Consider the following 20,629-nt stretch of genomic DNA (forward strand, 5'->3'; position numbering starts at 1 on the left):
GTTGGCCTGGAAGGGAATAGGCCCACCCATTGGGGAGCCAGGCTAAGCCAATAAGAATACGTTTTTCCCCATAATGGGCTTTATTACAGACAGAAATGCTCCTCAGTACCCCCTCCTCAGACCATTCCACAAGTGAAGAAGCCAGATGTGGAGGTCCTGGGCTGGCGTGGTTACACGTGGTCTGCGGTTTTTAGTCCGGTTGGACGTACTTCCCAATTCTCTAAAACAAGGTTGGATGCGGCTTATGGTAGAGATATGCACATTCAATTCTCTGGCAACAGCTCTGGTGGACATTCCTGCAGTCAGAATGCCAATTGCACACTCCCTCAAAACTTGAGACATCTGTGGCATTGTGTTTTGTGACAAAACTGCACTTTTAAAGTAGCATTTCATTGTCCCCAGGGTAATGATCATGCTGTTGATTCAGCTTCTTGATATGCCACACCTGTCAGGTGGATGGATTATCTTGGCGAAGGAGAAATGCTAACTAACAGGGATATAAACAAATTTGTGCACAAAATCTTAGAGAAATAAGCTTTTTTTATGCATATGAATTAGAATTTTGGGGATTTTTTATTTCAGCTCATGAGACATGGTACCAAAAATGTACATGTTTCATTTATATTCTTGTTTAGTGTAGTTAGCATAATGTGTTCAACACCTGTACAGGTGTTGTGAGATCTGGCAGGCATCTGCAATGTCGTCAGCCTGGAACACGACCAGTGTGTGTGTGATGGGAGAACTCCATGAGACTTCTGGTTCGAATACCAATTCAGACAAAGTGAAAAACCTGCCTGTGTGCCCTTGAGCAAGGCACTTAACCCTAATTTGCTCAGGCACAGTACTTCTATAGCTGACCCTGTAAAACATTTCACTGCACCTATCTGATATATGTAACAATAAAACAGTTTTTTTGCTGACACACAGGAGTATTCAATCAAACACCTATTTCAGTCGTTCCATAGTACCTCATAGCTCAATGAAATCACAGAACGACCGTTAACACCCCTACTACTACCTGAATGATCAGAACAGGAAACGTGAGCACACACGGCGCCACTAGTTTGTTAAACCGGCACTAACAGGTTTGATGGAATTCTAGCGTGGGTTTCAGGAGTCTGAACACCAAAGCCTTATTCACGTCAGTCATTAATACCAGGATGTTTACTGTGTATGCTTTTATGTAAGGAAATATATTTTTACACTGCACAAGACATCCACTGGGGACAGTATGTATCGATTGTATTGAATTCAAAGGGGCTCTAAAGGACACGACAGACCTGTAATACTACTCATCTAAAACTGGCCCTTAACCTATTAACCTATTCTTATCAAATGAAATGTGACGAATACAACAGGTGTAGTAGACCTCACAGTGAAATGCTGAATACAACAGGTGTAGTAGACCTTACAGTGAAATGCTGAATACAACAGGTGTAGTAGACCTCACAGTGAAATGCTGAATACAACAGGTGTAGTAGACCTCACAGTGAAATGCTGAATACAACAGGTGTAGTAGACCTTACAGTGAAATGCTGAATACAACAGGTGTAGTAGACCTTACAGTGAAATGCTGAATACAACAGGTGTAGTAGACCTTACAGTGAAATGCTGAATACAACAGGTGTAGTAGACCTCACAGTGAAATGCTGAATACAACAGGTGTAGTAGACCTCACAGTGAAATGCTGAATACAACAGGTGTAGTAGACCTCACAGTGAAATGCTGAATACAACAGGTGTAGTAGACCTTACAGTGAAATGCTGAATACAACAGGTGTAGTAGACCTTACAGTGAAATGCTGAATACAACAGGTGTAGTAGACCTTACAGTGAAATGCTGAATACAACAGGTGTAGTAGACCTCACAGTGAAATGCTGAATACAACAGGTGTAGTAGACCTTACAGTGAAATGCTGAATACAACAGGTGTAGTAGACCTCACAGTGAAATGCTGAATACAACAGGTGTAGTAGACCTTACAGTGAAATGCTGAATACAACAGGTGTAGTAGACCTTACAGTGAAATGCTGAATACAACAGGTGTAGTAGACCTTACAGTGAAATGCTGAATACAACAGGTGTAGTAGACCTTACAGTGAAATGCTGAATACAACAGGTGTAGTAGACCTCACAGTGAAATGCTGAATACAACAGGTGTAGTAGACCTCACAGTGAAATGCTGAATACAACAGGTGCAGTAGACCTCACAGTGAAATGTTGAATACAACAGGTGTAGTAGACCTTACAGTGAAATGCTGAATACAACAGGTGTAGTAGACCTTACAGTGAAATGCTGAATACAACAGGTGTAGTAGACCTTACAGTGAAATGCTGAATACAACAGGTGTAGTAGACCTTACAGTGAAATGCTGAATACAACAGGTGTAGTAGACCTTACAGTGAAATGCTGAATACAACAGGTGTAGACCTCACAGTGAAATGCTGAATACAACAGGTGTAGTAGACCTTACAGTGAAATGCTGAATACAACAGGTGTAGACCTCACAGTGAAATGCTGAATACAACAGGTGTAGACCTTACAGTGAAATGCTGAATACAACAGGTGTAGTAGACCTTACAGTGAAATGCTGAATACAACAGGTGTAGTAGACCTCACAGTGAAATGCTGAATACAACAGGTGTAGTAGACCTTACAGTGAAATGCTGAATACAACAGGTGTAGTAGACCTTACAGTGAAATGCTGAATACAACAGGTGTAGTAGACCTTACAGTGAAATGCTGAATACAACAGGTGTAGACCTCACAGTGAAATGCTGAATACAACAGGTGTAGACCTTACAGTGAAATGCTGAATACAACAGGTGTAGTAGACCTTACAGTGAAATGCTGAATACAACAGGTGTAGTAGACCTTACAGTGAAATGCTGAATACAACAGGTGTAGTAGACCTTACAGTGAAATGCTGAATACAACAGGTGTAGTAGACCTCACAGTGAAATGCTGAATACAACAGGTGTAGTAGACCTTACAGTGAAATGCTGAATACAACAGGTGTAGTAGACCTTACAGTGAAATGCTGAATACAACAGGTGTAGTAGACCTCACAGTGAAATGCTGAATACAACAGGTGTAGTAGACCTTACAGTGAAATGCTGAATACATCAGGTGTAGTAGACCTTACAGTGAAATGCTGAATACAACAGGTGTAGTAGACCTTACAGTGAAATGCTGAATACAACAGGTGTAGTAGACCTTACAGTGAAATGCTGAATACAACAGGTGTAGTAGACCTTACAGTGAAATGCTGAATACAACAGGTGTAGTAGACCTTACAGTGAAATGCTGAATACAACAGGTGTGGTAGACCTTACAGTGAAATGCTGAATACAACAGGTGCAGTAGACCTTACAGTGAAATGCTGAATACAACAGGTGTAGTAGACCTTACAGTGAAATGCTGAATACAACAGGTGTAGTAGACCTTACAGTGAAATGCTGAATACAACAGGTGTAGACCTCACAGTGAAATGCTGAATACAACAGGTGTAGTAGACCTTACAGTGAAATGCTGAATACAACAGGTGTAGTAGACCTTACAGTGAAATGCTGAATACAACAGGTGTAGTAGACCTCACAGTGAAATGCTGAATACAACAGGTGTAGTAGACCTTACAGTGAAATGCTGAATACAACAGGTGTAGTAGACCTTCCAGTGAAATGCTGAATACAACAGGTGTAGTAGACCTTACAGTGAAATGCTGAATACAACAGGTGTAGTAGACCTCACAGTGAAATGCTGAATACAACAGGTGTAGTAGACCTTACAGTGAAATGCTGAATACAACAGGTGTAGTAGACCTCACAGTGAAATGCTGAATACAACAGGTGTAGTAGACCTCACAGTGAAATGCTGAATACAACAGGTGTAGTAGACCTTACAGTGAAATGCTGAATACAACAGGTGTAGTAGACCTTACAGTGAAATGCTGAATACAACAGGTGTACTAGACCTTACAGTGAAATGCTGAATACAACAGGTGTAGTAGACCTTACAGTGAAATGCTGAATACAACAGGTGTAGTAGACCTTACAGTGAAATGCTGAATACAACAGGTGTAGACCTCACAGTGAAATGCTGAATACAACAGGTGTAGTAGACCTTACAGTGAAATGCTGAATACAACAGGTGTAGTAGACCTTACAGTGAAATGCTGAATACAACAGGTGTAGTAGACCTTACAGTGAAATGCTGAATACAACAGGTGTAGTAGACCTTAGTGAAATGCTGAATACAACAGGTGTAGTAGACCTTACAGTGAAATGCTGAATACAACAGGTGTAGTAGACCTTACAGTGAAATGCTGAATACAACAGGTGTAGTAGACCTTACAGTGAAATGCTGAATACAACAGGTGTAGTAGACCTTACAGTGAAATGCTGAATACAACAGGTGTAGTAGACCTCACAGTGAAATGCTGAATACAACAGGTGTAGTAGACCTTACAGTGAAATGCTGAATACAACAGGTGTAGTAGACCTTACAGTGAAATGCTGAATACAACAGGTGTAGTAGACCTTACAGTGAAATGCTGAATACAACAGGTGTAGTAGACCTTACAGTGAAATGCTGAATACAACAGGTGTAGTAGACCTTACAGTGAAATGCTGACTGACAAGCCCTTATTAACCAACAGGTGTAGACCTTACAGTGAAATGCTGTTAAGAATGTATAAAGGATCATTGTCTCAGCCTCCAGTATTTATGCTGCAGTAGTTTATGTGTCGGGGGGCTGGGGTCAGTTTGTTTATCTGGAGTACTTCTCCTGTCCTATTCAGGTGTCCTGTGTGAATCTAAGTGTGCGTTCTCTAATTCTCTCCTTCTCTCTTTCTTTCTCTCTCTCGGAGGACCTGAGCCCTAGGACCATGCCCCAGGACTACCTGACATGATGACTCCTTGCTGTCCCCAGTCCACCTGGCCATGCTGCTGCTCCAGTTTCAACTGGCCTGGGCCCTAGGACCATGTCTCAGGACTACCTGACATGAGGACTCCTTGCTGTCCCCAGTCCACCTGGCCATGCTCCTGCTCCAGTTTCAACTGTTCTGCCTTACTATTATTCAACCATGCTGGTCATTTATGAACATTTGAACATCTTGGCCACGTTCTGTTATAATCTCCACCCGGCACAGCCAGAAGAGGACTGGCCACCCCACATATGCTCTCTCTAATTCTCTCTTTCTTTCTTTCTCTCTCTCGGAGGACCTGAGCCCTAGGACCGTGCCCCAGGACTACCTGACATGATGGCTCCTTGCTGTCCCCAGTCCACCTGACTGTGCTGCTGCTCCAGTTTCAACTGTTCTGCCTTATTATTATTTGACCATGCTGGTCATTTATGAACATTTGAACATCTTGGTCATGTTCTGTTATAATCTCTACCCGGCACAGCCAGAAGAGGACTGGCCACCCCACATAGCCCGGTTCCTCTCTAGGTTTCTTCCTAGGTTTTGGCCTTTCTAGGGAGTTTTTCCTAGCCACCGTGCTTTTACACCTGCATTGTTTGCTGTTTGGGGTTTTAGGCTGGGTTTCTGTACAGCACTTTGAGATATCAGCTGATGTACGAAGGGCTATATAAATAAATTTGATTTGATTTGATTTGATTTGATTGGATCATTTAAAAATCAAAGTAACAAATAATTAAAGATTAAAGATTAAAGATTAGCAGTAAATAACAATAGCGGAGCTATATACCGGAGGTACCGGTACAGAGTCAATGTGGAGGCTATATACAGGAGGTACCGGTACAGAGTCAATGTGGAGGCTATATACAGGGGGTACCGGTACAGGATCAATGTGGAGGCTATATACAGGAGGTACCGGTACAGAGTCAATGTGGAGGCTATATACAGGGTGTTACGGTACAGAGTCAATGTGGAGGCTATATACAGGAGGTACCGGTACAGAGTCAATGTGGAGGCTATATACAGGGTATTACGGTACAGAGTCAATGTGGAGGCTATATACAGGGTATTACGGTACAGAGTCAATGTGGAGGCTATATACAGGGTATTACGGTACAGAGTCAACGTGGAGGCTATATACAGGGTATTACGGTACAGAGTCAATGTGGAGGCTATATATAGGGTTTTACGGTAGAGTCAATGTGGAGCCTATATACAGGGTATTAATGTGGAGGCTATATACACGAGGTACCGGTACAGAGTCAATGTGGAGGCTATATACAGGGGGTACCGGTACAGAGTCAATGTGGAGGCTATATACAGGAGGTACCGGTACAGAGTCATTTACATTACATTACATTTAAGTCATTTAGCAGACGCTCTTATCCAGAGCGACTTACAAATTGGTGCATTCACCTTATGACATCCAGTGGAACAACCACTTTACAATAGTGCATCTAAATATTTTAAGGGGGGGGGGTGAGAAGGATTACTTTATCCTATCCTAGGTATTCCTTAAAGAGGTGGGGTTTCAGGTGTCTCCGGAAGGTGGTGATTGACTCCGCTGTCCTGGCGTCGTGAGGGAGTTTGTTCCACCATTGGGGGGCCAGAGCAGCGAACAGTTTTGACTGGGCTGAGCGGGAACTGTACTTCCTCAGTGGTAGGGAGGCGAGCAGGCCAGAGGTGGATGAACGCAGTGCCCTTATTTGGGTGTAGGGCCTGATCAGAGCCTGGAGGTACCGAGGTGCCGTTCCCCTCACAGCTCCGTAGGCAAGCATCATGGTCTTGTAGCGGATGCGAGCTTCAACTGGAAGCCAGTGGAGAGAGCGGAGGAGCGGGGTGACGTGAGAGAACTTGGGAAGGTTGAACACTAGACGGGCTGCGGCGTTCTGGATGAGTTGTAGGGGTTTAATGGCACAGGCAGGGAGCCCAGCCAACAGCGAGTTGCAGTAATCCAGACGATGATGTGAGTCAATGTGGAGGCTATATACAGGGGGTACCGGTACAGAGTCAATGTGGAGGCTATATACAGGGGGTACCGGTACAGAGTCAATGTGGAGGCTATATACAGGGGGTACTGGTACAGAGTCAATGTGGAAGCTATATACAGGGGGTACCGGTACAGAGTCAATGTGGAGGCTATATACAGGGGGTACCGGTACAGAGTCAATGTGGAGGCTATGTACAGGGGTGAAATGAAATCTAGTTTTGCAGGTCATGAGTGGCCATACATTCTTTCCCAATTCAAAGCCACTGGTGCCTGGTAGCCATGTTTTATCACGTCTATAGTCACGTTAAGCTGGGCGTACACTACACATGCTGGCCCTGATATAGCTGTCCCTGACAAGTTCAGATCGGAGACCAAATCCCCATTTTGCTGCCTACTCTGGGCGCGAGGCCATCACCGAGGCTCATTTAATGTGTGCATGTCAATGCTCTTGTAGTGTGTGATGTGCAACAGCTAGGTTTGAAAACAGTGATAAGCAATAGTCAATAAGAGCTCATCAGAGAAGATGTGAGATAACATATCACATCACCCAGAATGTATAGACTCTGGAGCAGTAACCATGACTACTACTAGTATGGATGTATAGACTGGAGCAGTAACCATGACTACTACTAGTATGGATGTATAGACTCTGCAGTCATGACTACCGGTACTACTAGTATGGATGTATAGACTCTGGAACCATGACTACTACTAGTATGGACGTATAGATTCTGGAGCCGTAACCATGACTACTACTAGTATGGATGTATAGACTCTGTAACAGTAACCATGACCACTACGTGTTTGCCTTTAACCAAAGCGTCAAATCATTACAAGCAATGGTATTTACTATGTATTGGCTACTTCGCTATGCGTGAATGTCTGACTGAAAACGCTGGAGGCTACTTAAAGCCACAGCTCGTTCTGGCCATATTAATCTAATCACATTGATTGTGAGAGCGTGGTATTGAGAATCCTCAGGACCAAGCGAAGCATCTTAGTGTTTAAACACCCATCCATGCCACTACGTTGGCAAGACAAGAAAATTTGAAGAAAGATTGTTTAATGAGAGGATGTTGGAAGTGGTGTAGTGTGCGCCCGGTCTTAGGGACAAGACAAGGCTTTCAGTAAGAAGGCCTCGTAACCACAACATTAGTAGAGAGGAAGTACCTCTAGCAACACATATCTCGGAATGGTCTCTATTTGGGTGGCAGCTATGGGCTTACACGTTAATAAAGGGAGTTCCCCCAATCAATTACATGCCCCGATTTACTTTTTATCATGTTAATCTTTGACTGTAAGCCATCAGGTCTGTCGCTAAACAACCCACCCGTCTATAATGCCCTTACGCAGTATGTCATCTTCACGGAGTCTTGTCCCATTAATGAACAGACAAGTGCGGCGTTTGTAACGCAAGATAGAGCCCTTTAGTCAGAGATCACAATTATTTTGGGAGCTTGCAAAATGACCTTTTCATTCAAGACAGGATACATATATTATTTCAGGTGATAGGTTGTTTAGTTACTTTTTCCTCGACTTTATAACAAGCCAATTGTCATATTCTGTGGTTTGGTAACTTCCTGTTCTTTGACAGACTGGCTGGACTGAAGACGAAAAGATTCAAAACTGAGGCGTCCGTCTCGCAACTGCACCTTCAACCACAGGGGGCGTTGCCCTTCCACTCTTGTGGACGTGCCCATTGAAATGCATGACATCCGGCGCAACGCAACAAGTGCTTATGGGTAATGTGAACATGGCTTAGTTTCAACCAGAGCCTCTGGTCCAGAGCGCTTTAGAAGAGCTGTGACATGACAAATTAAAACAGGCAGTTGTCATTTTGGATAGTAGTACTCAGTGGCGACGCGTCATTCAGGGCAGAGCTACATTTAGCCTGTTTCGGCAATAATACGTGTCGCATACCAGTTTGCAAACAATGTTTTAAAGAATATATTTAACCTTAACTAGGCAAGCCAGTTAAGAACAAATTCTTATTTACAATGACTGCCTCCACCGGTCAAACTCGGACGGCGCTGGGCTGATTGTGCACTGCCTTATGGGGAGATAAACATAGGGGTTGGTAATGTCCTCGTTGCGCCATGATTTGCTCAATGTTGTGTCTGTCATTCACGGGGACACTACCTCAGGGCAAAATCTATGAGGTGCTGCCAGTTTTCCCACCAGGATCGCCACGCCACCTTCCTGTACAATTGAGCACAAAAATGTATTGTAATATGCCAGGGAGATCTGTACACTGTAGCAAGCGGTTAGGGTGAGGCACATGTGCTACTAATAACGTCACCGGTTTAGACTAAAGTAATCATTGAATATTGAAAGTTTATCGTCTGCTTATATGCCCCCCCTTTGGCCCAAGTCAGAACCGTACCATGTTCTGAATTATGTTAAGAGTGTTGAACAAATGGTTGACTACACCCGCTCATTATCGAAATGACTGGTTGCCTCTTACCCACTCGTCCCCTTATGCCAGTGTGTACATATCAATGGTCAGTAGAAACCACACTAGCCATGTGTTTTTTTAAAGACAGTAAACGAGGCTGAATGAACTGTTTAACTGCCAGATAAGGCCCTACTGATAGCCAAGTGTAGCACTCAATGGTGCTGAAAACAAATCCCTGCTGTTCGGACAGCTTTATGTCGACCCAGTTATACTGCAATGAAATTTAGTGGCTTGCTGGCACGCATCCCAAGATTGACATGCTAAAAATCACCACCGGCAGTACCTCATGTACAATACTGCCGTTCCTAGTTAATATTTGAGTAAAAGAAATTAGCTAATTATAAACTCCTTCCCCCTTACTCACCTTGCCCAAGTCAACCACTCATCTGAAGCAAGAATCAGCAGTGAAATGACAACAAGAGAATATTTTAATATTTTATTTGCCGACAATTCAGATGTATTCATTCACCATGTCTGAGCCTCTTGTGAAGCCGAGGACCAGACAGGCATCCTATGGGATGTTGAACCTGTCCAGACCGTCTGTAGTTGGGCGTCTAGATGGCGTGAATCTTCTTCCAGCGAGCCAGAGGACCAGTCGAAGGGATGTACTTCACCCCACAGCCATCAGGAATCACACGCTTTTCAGCCATCATTTGATCAAAGTCCACCGCGTTGAACTTAGTGAAGCCGTACTTCTTGGACATGTGGATCTGAGGGAGGGAGAGGAGTGATCAGAGGTCCTCTACAGACAGCAATGTTTCTCAGTGTGTAAAGGGATGTGGCCCTTAAGACGTTTCAAACCCCATAGCCGGATATCAGATTTACATAATAAAACGATCCATAAAAATCGTCCGGGAAGCTAGAGATCTGTTCGCATTGGCCAAGTCTCGATCCGCCTCTGCAGTGAAAGGTCGCATAGCTAGAGCAGTGTTTTGTCAGACCAGAGACATCCTTGAAAATCAGTCTCAAACATCTAACGTATGAACGGTTTGGCTACAAACTATTATGACCTGGATGGAAAGGAGACTAACACAGTTCTCAGTTTACGCTAAAACATCAACAAAAGTGTCTTGGACTCCTCCAAAGTCATTACAGTTGATCTGACAACTTCTGTTGAGTCCAAACAGTTGGGATACACTATTAAGACCCCCCTGGAAAGGTGAGTCTCAATGTTGGTTGTTTAGCATTATGACACCTCCAGGCTGCAAGGCTCACCTGAAGTCTGGAACCAAGCAAAACCTTTTTGGAAGTATAGGTGAAGACTGTTTAGTGCCAAAAATAAGGGGTTAAATGTGTCGTTTTTAAATCCGATCTTTCTTCCGTCTCTCAGATATAGGACAGACATTTCAGAACTTTTGGGGGCCCATCGGTTGTAGTGAATCTGTTATTCAATGTGTTGGTATCACATTTGATCAGTTATCCCCAGTGTGTTTGTATTTCAAGTGTGTGTCCAGGTGAGTGTGTGTCCAGGTGAGTGTGTGTCCAGGTGAGTGTGTGTCCAGGTGAGTGTGTGTCCAGGTGAGTGTGTGTCCAGGTGAGTGTGTGTCCAGGTGAGTGTGTGTCCAGGTGAGTGTGTGTCCAGGTGAGTGTGTGTCCAGGTGAGTGTGTGTCCAGGTGAGTGTGTGTCCAGGTGAGTGTGTGTCCAGGTGAGTGTGTGTCCAGGTGAGTGTGTGTCCAGGTGAGTGTGTGTCCAGGTGAGTGTGTGTCCAGGTGAGTGTGTGTCCAGGTGAGTGTGTGTCCAGGTGAGTGTGTGTCAGGTGAGTGTGTGTCCAGGTGAGTGTGTGTCCAGGTGAGTGTGTGTCCAGGTGAGTGTGTGTCCAGGTGAGTGTGTGTCCAGGTGAGTGTGTGTCCAGGTGAGTGTGTGTCCAGGTGAGTGTGTGTCCAGGTGAGTGTGTGTCCAGGTGAGTGTGTGTCCAGGTGAGTGTGTGTCCAGGTGAGTGTGTGTCCAGGTGAGTGTGTGTCCAGGTGAGTGTGTGTCCAGGTGAGTGTTACCTTCTGACGTCCGGGGAACTTGAACTTGGCTCTGCGGAGAGCCTCGATAATGTGTTCCTTGTTGCTGGCCTTGGTGCGGACAGACATGATCACCTGACCGATCCTAACACGGGCCACGGTGCCCAGGGGTTTCCCAAACGCACCACGCATCCCTGTCTGGAGCCTAGAAACACAGAACAAAACACTTTACCTGACGAACAGACAGAACACATTGAATTATGGGACGACACACATCCAATGTTCTTGGGACACATGGAATGGAGTCTAATTGCACCCTCTAATGAAGGTCACCAACTGGTCGATCTTCAAGACATTTCTAGTCCATCACCGAACTGTATAAAAGCCAGCGTTTAAGGCTCTTTGTGTGTGTCTTGCACCATGGACAGTAGGTGCACTTGACGCCGAAGGCCTGCAGGTCAGGTAGACAGTGGTCACAATTTTGGGGATAGTAAAAATGTTCCGTATAAAATGAAGACCTACCAAATACAAAGTATAGACGATCAGAACGGTTTTTAATTACATCTGAGGTAGTTTCCTACTTGACCACTGTACCACATAGTTCACTACTGTTGACCAGAGGCCTATGGGCTGGCCATTGACACGTAGCAGCACCTTGTCCATGTTACCAGCTGACAGAGGCAGAGCAGTATCAGGCCAGCGTCCCGGCCCACGATCCCCAGCCCGGCCCACGACCCCCAGCCCGGCCCACGACCCCCAGCCCGGCCAGCCCAGTCAATCCTGGTCTGACGCACTGCAGCACCAGTTGTAAAGCATTGTCTCAGCGGTCCCTTAAAGGGGCCAGCACCTCCCAGCTGGCCTCATACACAACCACAGAGTTACTGTCTGCAGCCATTGCACACCAGAACCGCACGGCAGCGGGACTGGTCGGCTTAATAAGCTGCAGGTGTTTTAGGAGTTTAGAACAGTGCTGTACCTGTCAGCCCCAGCGCAGGACAACATCTTGTTGATACGGATGACATGGAAGGGGTGCAGGCGGACCCGGATGTGGAAGCCGTCTTTTCCACAAGTCTTCACCATGTACTTATTGGCACAGATACGGGCTGCCTCCAGAGCTAGAGGAGAGATGGGAGAGTTAACACAGGCTGCTGCCTCCAGAGGAGAGATGGGAGAGTTAACAGGCTGCTGCCTCTAGAGCTAGAGATATGGAAAGTAGATTTAAAGCGACATGGTAATCTGACCTTGCATTTTCAGAAGACAAAGTGTAACATTGTCAATGAGTGAGAGTGTGTCAGATCATGGCTAACCGTCTCCAGAGAGGCACCCTCACCTTCAGAGGACAGCTGCTCGTACTCGTCAGAGACCATGTGACCACACAGAGGGAACTCGTCCACCCTGGCTTTCTTCCTGCCCAGGTCAAAGATCCTGATCTTAGGATCTACAGAGGTCAACAACAGGAGAGAGTTCACAAGAGGTTAATTGTTCATGTTGGTCTGAATGTCTATAAAAAAATAATTTAAAAAAGTACACTATACAGAACTCACTCCATTTCCTGTTTGCTACAAGTCTAACAGGTCACCTAATTTCACTTTGTGACTAAACTAGTGTAGAACAGGGCTTCCCAAACTCGGGTCTGGCTCCACCGGGGGCACGCTCTAGCACTACACGGTGGATGCAAACGGGCCCACGTTTGGGAAACCTTGGTGTAGCAAATCATTGTAGCATCTGAACAGCTATGAAATATATTTTCCATAACCAAACATTTTATTTTCAGCTGGTGTACAAAAACAAAAGACTTAAGGGATAGAAATAGATCAGCCCCTGCTTATACCTGCTTTCAATGAGTGACATCTACACTGATTAAAAATATAAACGCAACAATTCAGGCAACTAAAATCAACTCATTAGGCCCTAATCTATGGATTTCACGTGACTGGGAATACAGCTATGCGTCGGTTCATCAGATACCTTCCCAAAAAGGTAGAGGCCTGGATCAGAAAACCAGTCAGTATCGGATGTGATCACCATTTGCCTCATGCAGCACGACACAACTCCTTCACATAGAGTTCATCAGGCTGGTGATTGCGGCCCGTGGAATGTTGTCCCACTCCTCTTCAATGGCAGTCAAAAGATGCTGATATTGGCGGGAACTGGAACACTGTCGTGCACATGGATCCAGAGCATCCCAAACATGCTCAACGGGTGACATGTCTGGTGAGTATGCAGGCCACGAAATAACTGGGACATGTTCAGCTTCTAGGAATTGTGTACAGATCCTTGTGACATGACATCCATGTGACCAAAACGCTATTGTTTTTTTTAGTTGTCCATACCACAACCCTACCACAAGGAACTCTTCACAACGATGACATCAGCAAACCACTCGCCCACACACGCCGTCTGCCCAGTACAGTTGAAACCAGGATTCATCCACGAAGCGCACACCTCTCCAGCGTGCATCGAAGATCGGTTAAGACTGTTCCAGACCCAGGGGAGGACGACGAGCACAGCTTCCGAGACGTTTGTGGAGAAGTTCTTTGGCTGTGCAAACCCACAGCTGTCCGGGTGGCTGGTCTCAGACGATCACGCAGGTAAAGGTCCCGGGCGCGGTTACACGTGGTCTGCAGTTGAGGACCGGTTGGATGTACCGACGAATCCTAAAACAACGCGTAGGCAGCCTATGGTGGAGAAATGACAAATTGACACATTCTCTGGCAACAGCGCTGGTGGACTTTCCTTCAGTCAGCATGCCAATTGGACGCTCCCTGAACTTGAGACATGTCATAGTGTTGTGTGACGTTTTGTCACACTTTAAAGTGGACTTTTATTGTCCCCAGTACAAGGTGCACTGTGTAATGATCATGCTGTTTAATCAGATTCCTGATATGCCACTCCTGGTGGATGGATTATCTTGGCAAAGGAAAAAAAATTCTCACTAACGGGGATGTAAACAAGTTTGTTCACAAAATTACGAGAAATACGTTTTGGGAGAGTTGGGATCTGTTATTTCAGCTCATAAAACACAGGACCAACACTTTACAAGTTGCGTTTACATTTTTTGTCCAGTATATAAGTCACTTCTGTGACTTTTGTCTGGTCACTCAAAAAAGAGTCATATTACAGCTGTAAGTGACCAAGTAGACAGAAGAGTTAACTAGCTACACCCTCAGTAGTTGTCAAAACTAAACACTCCTCAGCTCCCAGGGCCTCATACACAACCACAGAGTTACTGTCTGCAGCCATTGCACACCAGAACCGCACGGCAGCGGGACTGGTCGGCTTAATAAGCTGCAGTTAAGAACACGGCATGTTCCCGTTTAGTATATAATAGATTCCCCCATTAGCCACTGCCAAGGCAACAGCTACTCTTCCTGGGGTCCAAACAGGGAAAAACAATTACAAAACACAACAGCCTCAAAATAAATAAAAAATAAACATTAAATGTACAATACAACGGGTGTATTACTAGTGGGTCTTCACAGTCAGTGTTGTCCTGAGAGGTACATATCTAATCTTACTGCGTGCGTTACTCGATGAGGAATAGAGTTCTGTGAGTGTCCTAGCCTCTGTTCTAAATTGTGAAGAGACCCCTGGTGGCATGTCTTGTTGGGTACGTATGGGCGTCTGAGCTGAGCCTTTTGAACAGGCAGTTCCGTGCCTTCAACACATCTCAAAGACTAGTGATGCAGTCAATTTAGCATGCAATTGACATTGGCCCCTAAATGTACACTGAAGGTTAACAGCTCTGTTCTGAGCCAACTGAAATTTGCTTGTTTGAGTGGGAATGACCCCACGGTAAAGGAGAGAACTCACCAGGCACACCGCGACAGAAACGGGACTTGGGGTAGGGCTTGTTCTTGCAGTAGCGGTAGCTGAGGGAGACACAGATGGTTAATTCAAACAATTATCAGCCGACTAGCTGCAGTAACAAACTGATGCATTTTGGGTATAAAAATTATTTTTATGGAACAAAAGGAACACTTGCTGCCTAACAGAGTCTCGTCAGTGACATCTGAAAATCAAAGGTAAACATTTAATTTGATTGCTTTTCTGATTTGTGACATTTATTTTATGTCCAGCTAGCTTCCTGCTGCTAGCTGGACATAATGCTATGCTAGGCTATCGATAAACTTAAACGCTTGTCTTGCTTTGGCTGTAAAGCATAATTTCAAAATCTGAGACGACAGGGTGATTAACAAAAGGCTAAGCTGTGTTTCACTATATTTCATGAGTATTTTCTAGTAGTATTTTTTGTCTTTTGCGTTACGCTAATTAGCGTTGATGCCAATTCTCCCGGATCTGGGAGAGAGAGCTCTAAGAATGAAGTAGTAAGTGAAATACCCTTTTGATATACTATTTTAATTAGTAGGATTTGGCTTTTGGTTCACAACGGCAAAGAGCGGGCATCATTTATATTAGATTAATCTTTGCTCAACTAAGGTGTGTGGTAAACTACTCAGATTTGTCCATGTTTCTATTCTTTGTTCTACCTGATTGCCTGAGGCCTACCATGTTCTTAGGTCATTTCATTCTACCAGACTGCCTGAGGCCTACCATGTGGTCCTTCTGTAGCTCAGTTGGTAGAGCATGGCGCTTGTAACGCCAGGGTAGTGGGTTCAATCCCCGGGACCACCCATACGTAGAATGTATGCACACATGACTGTAAGTCGCTTTGGATAAAAGCGTCTGCTAAATGGCATATATTATATTATTATGTTCTTAGGTCATTTCATTCTACCAGACTGCCTGAGGCCTACCATGTTCTTAGGTTATTGCATTCTACCAGACAGCCTGAGGCCTACCATGTTCGTAGGTTATTGCATTCTCCCTGACTGCCTGAGGCCTACCATGTTCGTAGGTTATTTCATTCTACCAGACTGCCTGAGGCCTACCATGTTCTTAGGTTATTGCATTCTACCTGACTGCCTGAGGCCTACCATGTTCGTAGGTTATTGCATTCTACCAGACTGCCTGAGGCCTACCATGTTTTTAGGTTATTGCATTCTACCTGACTGCCTGAGGCCTACCATGTTCTTAGGTTATTGCATTCTACCTGACTGCCTGAGGCCTACCATGTTCTTAGGTTATTGCATTCTACCTGACAGCCTGAGGCCTACCATGTTCTTAGGTCATTTCATTCTACCTGACTGCCTGAGGCCTACCATGTTCGTAGGTTATTGCATTCTACCTGACTGCCTGAGGCCTACCATGTTCTTAGGTTATTGCATTGTACCTGACTGCCTGAGCCCTACCATGTTCTTAGGTTATTGCATTGTACCTGACTGCCTGAGGCCTACCATGTTCGTAGGTTATTGCATTCTACCTGACTGCCTGAGGCCTACCATGTTCTTAGGTTATTGAATTCTACCTGACTGCCTGAGGCCTACCATGTTCTTAGGTTATTGCATTCTACCAGACTGCCTGAGGCCTACCATGTTCGTAGGTTATTGCATTCTACCAGACTGCCTGAGGCCTACCATGTTCCATTCTACCAGACTGCCTGAGGCCTACCATGTTCGTAGGTTATTGCATTCTACCAGACTGCCTGAGGCCTACCATGTTCGTAGGTTATTGCATTCTACCTGACTGCCTGAGGCCTACCATGTTCGTAGGTTATTGCTTTCTACCAGACTGCCTGAGGCCTACCATGTTCGTAGGTTATTGCATTCTACCAGACTGCCTGAGGCCTACCATGTTCGTAGGTTATTGCATTCTACCTGACTGCCTGAGGCCTACCATGTTCGTAGGTTATTGCTTTCTACCAGACTGCCTGAGGCCTACCATGTTCGTAGGTTATTGCATTCTACCAGACTGCCTGAGGCCTACCATGTTCGTAGGTTATTGCATTCTACCTGACTGCCTGAGGCCTACCATGTTCGTAGGTTATTGCATTCTACCTGACTGCCTGAGGCCTACCATGTTCGTAGGTTATTTCAAATGGAACTTCAGCCATTAGATACATTCTTTGTTCATGAAGTACCGAGGAGGGAGGGAGAAAGCCAGCAGGCATAAAAACTGAAGTCATTCAGAACAAACGGATAGAAGACTAAATGGGGCTTTTAAAATACACTGGATTGTCCACTATAAAAACATTAAATGGGCTTCAGCGATACAGACCGGAATGAGAAACTTTCTGAGCTGCTTTGGTGAAAATCATAAGTCTACATTCCGCTTGCATTCTGTAAATTAACATTTATAGAAATAGGTTATAAAGGACTAAGCCACATGGCTCTTTACTGTGTGGTTCCAGTCAAGTGGAAATAAACTATTCCTAGGCCATCACTTCACAACGTAGTTAACGACAGCTGTCAATCATCTGATATGTAACATCACCCAACCCTGCAGCCACTACACACTAGAACCACACTGGTCAGCTTAATAAGCTGCAGGGGTGACCAAAACTAAACAGCTTCTATCCCAAGGCCATCAGACAACCATCACTAGCCAGCCTCCACCCAGTACCCTGCCGGCTACCACCCAGGTACTCAACTCTGCACCGTAGATGCTGCTGCCCTCTGTACATAGACACAGAATCACTGGTCACTATAATATTTTTTTACATACCGTTTAACTCACTTCATATGTATATACACTCTTCTAGTCAAGGCCATCCTATTCAACTATTGCTGTGTGTACACACACACCATTCTATCCTACGTGTTCAGATATTATGGATTTAGTGCACATCGCACCCATCCTTACAAACATAGAGTGTCTTTGGAAAGTATTCTGACCCCTTGACTTTATCCACAATTTGTTAGGTTACAACCTTATTCTAAACCACCCCACCCCCCAATCTACACACACAATACCCTCATAATGACAAAGCAAAAAACACATTGAAAAAAAAGTACAAATGTATGTAAACTGAAAGATGACAGTACATAAGTACTCAGACCCTTCTCAGTACTTTGTTGAAGCACCTTTGGCAGCTATTACAGCCCGAGTCTTCTTGGGTATGACACAACAAGACTTGTCCCAAAGCCACTCCTGCGTTGTCTTGGCTGTGTGCTTAGGGTCGTTGTCCTGATTTTCACCAAGGATCCCTGTACTAGGTCCGTTCATCTTTGACCCGATCCTGACTAGCCTCCCAGTCAATACCGCTTAAAAACACCCCCACCGCATGCTGCCACCACCACAGGGATGGTGCCAGGTTTCCTCCAGACGTGACATTTTGCATCCAGGGCAAAGTTCAATCTTGGTTTCATCAGACCAGAGAATCTGGTTTCTCATGGTCTAAGTGTCCTTTAGGTGCCTTTTGGCAAACTTCAAGCAGGCTGTCATGTGCCTTTTACTGAGGAGTTGCTTCCATCTGGCCATTCTACCATAAAGGCCTGATTGGTGGAGTGGTGCAAATATGGTTCTCCTGTCTCCACAGAGGAACTCTGGAGCTCTGCCAGAGTGAACATTGGGTTCTTGGCCACCTCCCTGACCAAGGCCATTCCCCCCCGATTGAGCAGTTTGGCCATGTGGCCAGCTCTAGGAAGAGTCTTGATGGTTCCAAACTTCTTCCATTTAAGAATGATGGGAGGCCACAATTCCTTAGACCTCATGGCTTGGTTTTTGCTCTGGCATGCACTGTCAACTGGGGGACCTTGTATAAACAGGTGTGTGCCTTTCCAAATCATGTCCAAGCAATTGAATTTACCACAGATGGACTCCAATCAAGTTGTAGAAACATCAAGAATGATCAAAGGAAACAGGATGCACCTGAGCTCAATTTCAAGTCTCATAGCAAAGGGTCTGAATACTTATGTAAATTAGGCACCTGTTTTTCATTTTTTTTTAAACAGTATTTTAGAATACGGCTGTAGCGTAACAAAATGTGAACAATGTGAAGGGGGCTGAATACGGTCTGATAGCTCCGTATCTACCACAACCCTTCAGGATAGCACTCACTGGCCCGGGAGACGGTTTTTATATGAAAATGTATCTTTCCTCTTTCTATCAAATGTTTGTATCCAAACTTGCCTTTATTTTTAAAACATTTTTAGTAACCTAGACACCTATCTGGAGCGACTTAGTCATTGCATTCAATGTTTCTAAGCAGTCTATCGTCCCGTTTCTGTGTAGAGATAAGTGGGTAAGGACCAGGAAGTTGCCTGTAATGTGGACACACAAGCGCGTTTAACTATTTCTACAATCTATTCTTTTAGATGTGTGTATTGTTAGATATTACTGCAGTTGGAGCGAGGAACACAAGCATTTCGCTACACGCACAATTCCATTTAAACACGTATGTAAATGAGATACTAATGATATTTAGATATTCACGTATCTTTATTCCGTACAGTAAAAACCTCACTATGCTGTGTATTGTACCAATAATCACAGACTAAAGTAATACACCAATAAACTCCATAATAAGTATGTTGATCAACCCACAAGTTGCAGAGGCTAGTTATGCTACCTAATGCTATTAGCAGTGTTGCCTTCTAATCTAGCTAGCTACTGTTAGCCAGGTGAATGACAGGGATGTAGACATCGCGGACAGTGTAACATACCATCAAGCGAGCTAATTTAATGACAACACAAATTGACGTAACGCCATATAAATAATTTGACATCAACCCTGTGAATGTAGCTAGTTGGCTAATTACTGCACATGGTGCAGACACATCCGCCATTTTGTATTTTCACCCAGTGTCAGACTTTATCTGAGCTAAAACCATGCAACAAAAACACTCACCATCGGGCTGGCCGGCGACCCATGGCTGCGATCTGTTAAAATAACACAAACACTTATTACGAATGGAAAGTAGCTATGGTCCTAGAGTGGACGAATACATTATTTTCTATAATTTTTGGAAGAGCGGCAGAGACCACGATGTCACCGTGTACTCACCGAATGGAGGAAAGGAAGTCAGACAGACTTCCGCTGAGTCATATGGGTGCGTTCGCGTGGAGAAAATATACGGTAAAAACACACCTCTTTTATTTTTGATTTGGGTAAGCACTTTTGTAATCACACGTGAATTATGGTTAATAATCGTAAATGTTTTATTGAATATTTTGTCTGTAAATTTTTATCCGCAACAACTATCCAACCGTGGAGCATCTTGGGAAGAGTAGTTTTACCAAAGACATTTATAACTAACCCAAGATCGTTCATCTCTGTCGTTTACAGTGGGAGCAAATTAAGCATAGTCGGCAGAACAAGCAAGGAGATGGGCAAAGCCAAGCATTGCAAGCGGCTAGTGGGGATCCATAATAAATACAAATACAATATAAATATTGGCACATTATGGCATTTATTTGCATAGTTCCATTAAGGATCGCCTCCTCTAATGTGCGAGTTTGAACAAACTCAATAAGA

The 20,629-nt window shown here is 44.5% G+C and overlaps 1 protein-coding gene and 2 non-coding genes across 3 annotated transcripts; all 3 read right to left on the bottom strand.

The window, feature by feature from the left end:
• Nucleotides 1-9,785: 9,785 nt before the first annotated feature.
• On the bottom strand, nt 9,786-20,133 carry LOC124045441 (60S ribosomal protein L10). The gene is made up of 6 exons (XM_046364730.1): nt 20,003-20,133; nt 15,127-15,185; nt 12,644-12,751; nt 12,290-12,428; nt 11,356-11,518; nt 9,786-10,073 (listed from the first exon to the last, which is right to left on the bottom strand). The coding sequence occupies exons 1-6, from the start codon at nt 20,023-20,025 to the stop codon at nt 9,918-9,920; spliced, it is 648 nt and encodes a 215-aa protein (XP_046220686.1). The 5' UTR covers nt 20,026-20,133; the 3' UTR covers nt 9,786-9,917.
• LOC124047039 lies at nt 12,127-12,259 on the bottom strand. Its single transcript, XR_006841089.1, has one exon. It is a non-coding gene; the product is annotated as a small nucleolar RNA SNORA70 (small nucleolar RNA).
• Nucleotides 14,506-14,607, bottom strand: LOC124047040. The gene has a single exon (XR_006841090.1). It is a non-coding gene; the product is annotated as a small nucleolar RNA SNORA70 (small nucleolar RNA).
• Nucleotides 20,134-20,629: the final 496 nt, after the last annotated feature.

Source organism: Oncorhynchus gorbuscha, linkage group LG10 (assembly GCF_021184085.1).
Source record: "Oncorhynchus gorbuscha isolate QuinsamMale2020 ecotype Even-year linkage group LG10, OgorEven_v1.0, whole genome shotgun sequence".
In the NCBI taxonomy this organism is placed as follows: Eukaryota; Metazoa; Chordata; class Actinopteri; order Salmoniformes; family Salmonidae; genus Oncorhynchus; species Oncorhynchus gorbuscha.

Coding starts and splice junctions, on each gene's coding strand:
- LOC124045441 (XM_046364730.1), bottom strand. CDS start 20,025: ATGGGTCGCCGGCCAGCCCGATG. Junction 11,519..12,289: donor TCCTGCGCTGGGGCTGACAG/GTACAGCACTGT, acceptor CTGTGTTTCTAG/GCTCCAGACAGGGATGCGTG. Junction 10,074..11,355: donor AGTTCCCCGGACGTCAGAAG/GTAACACTCACC, acceptor TCCCTCCCTCAG/ATCCACATGTCCAAGAAGTA.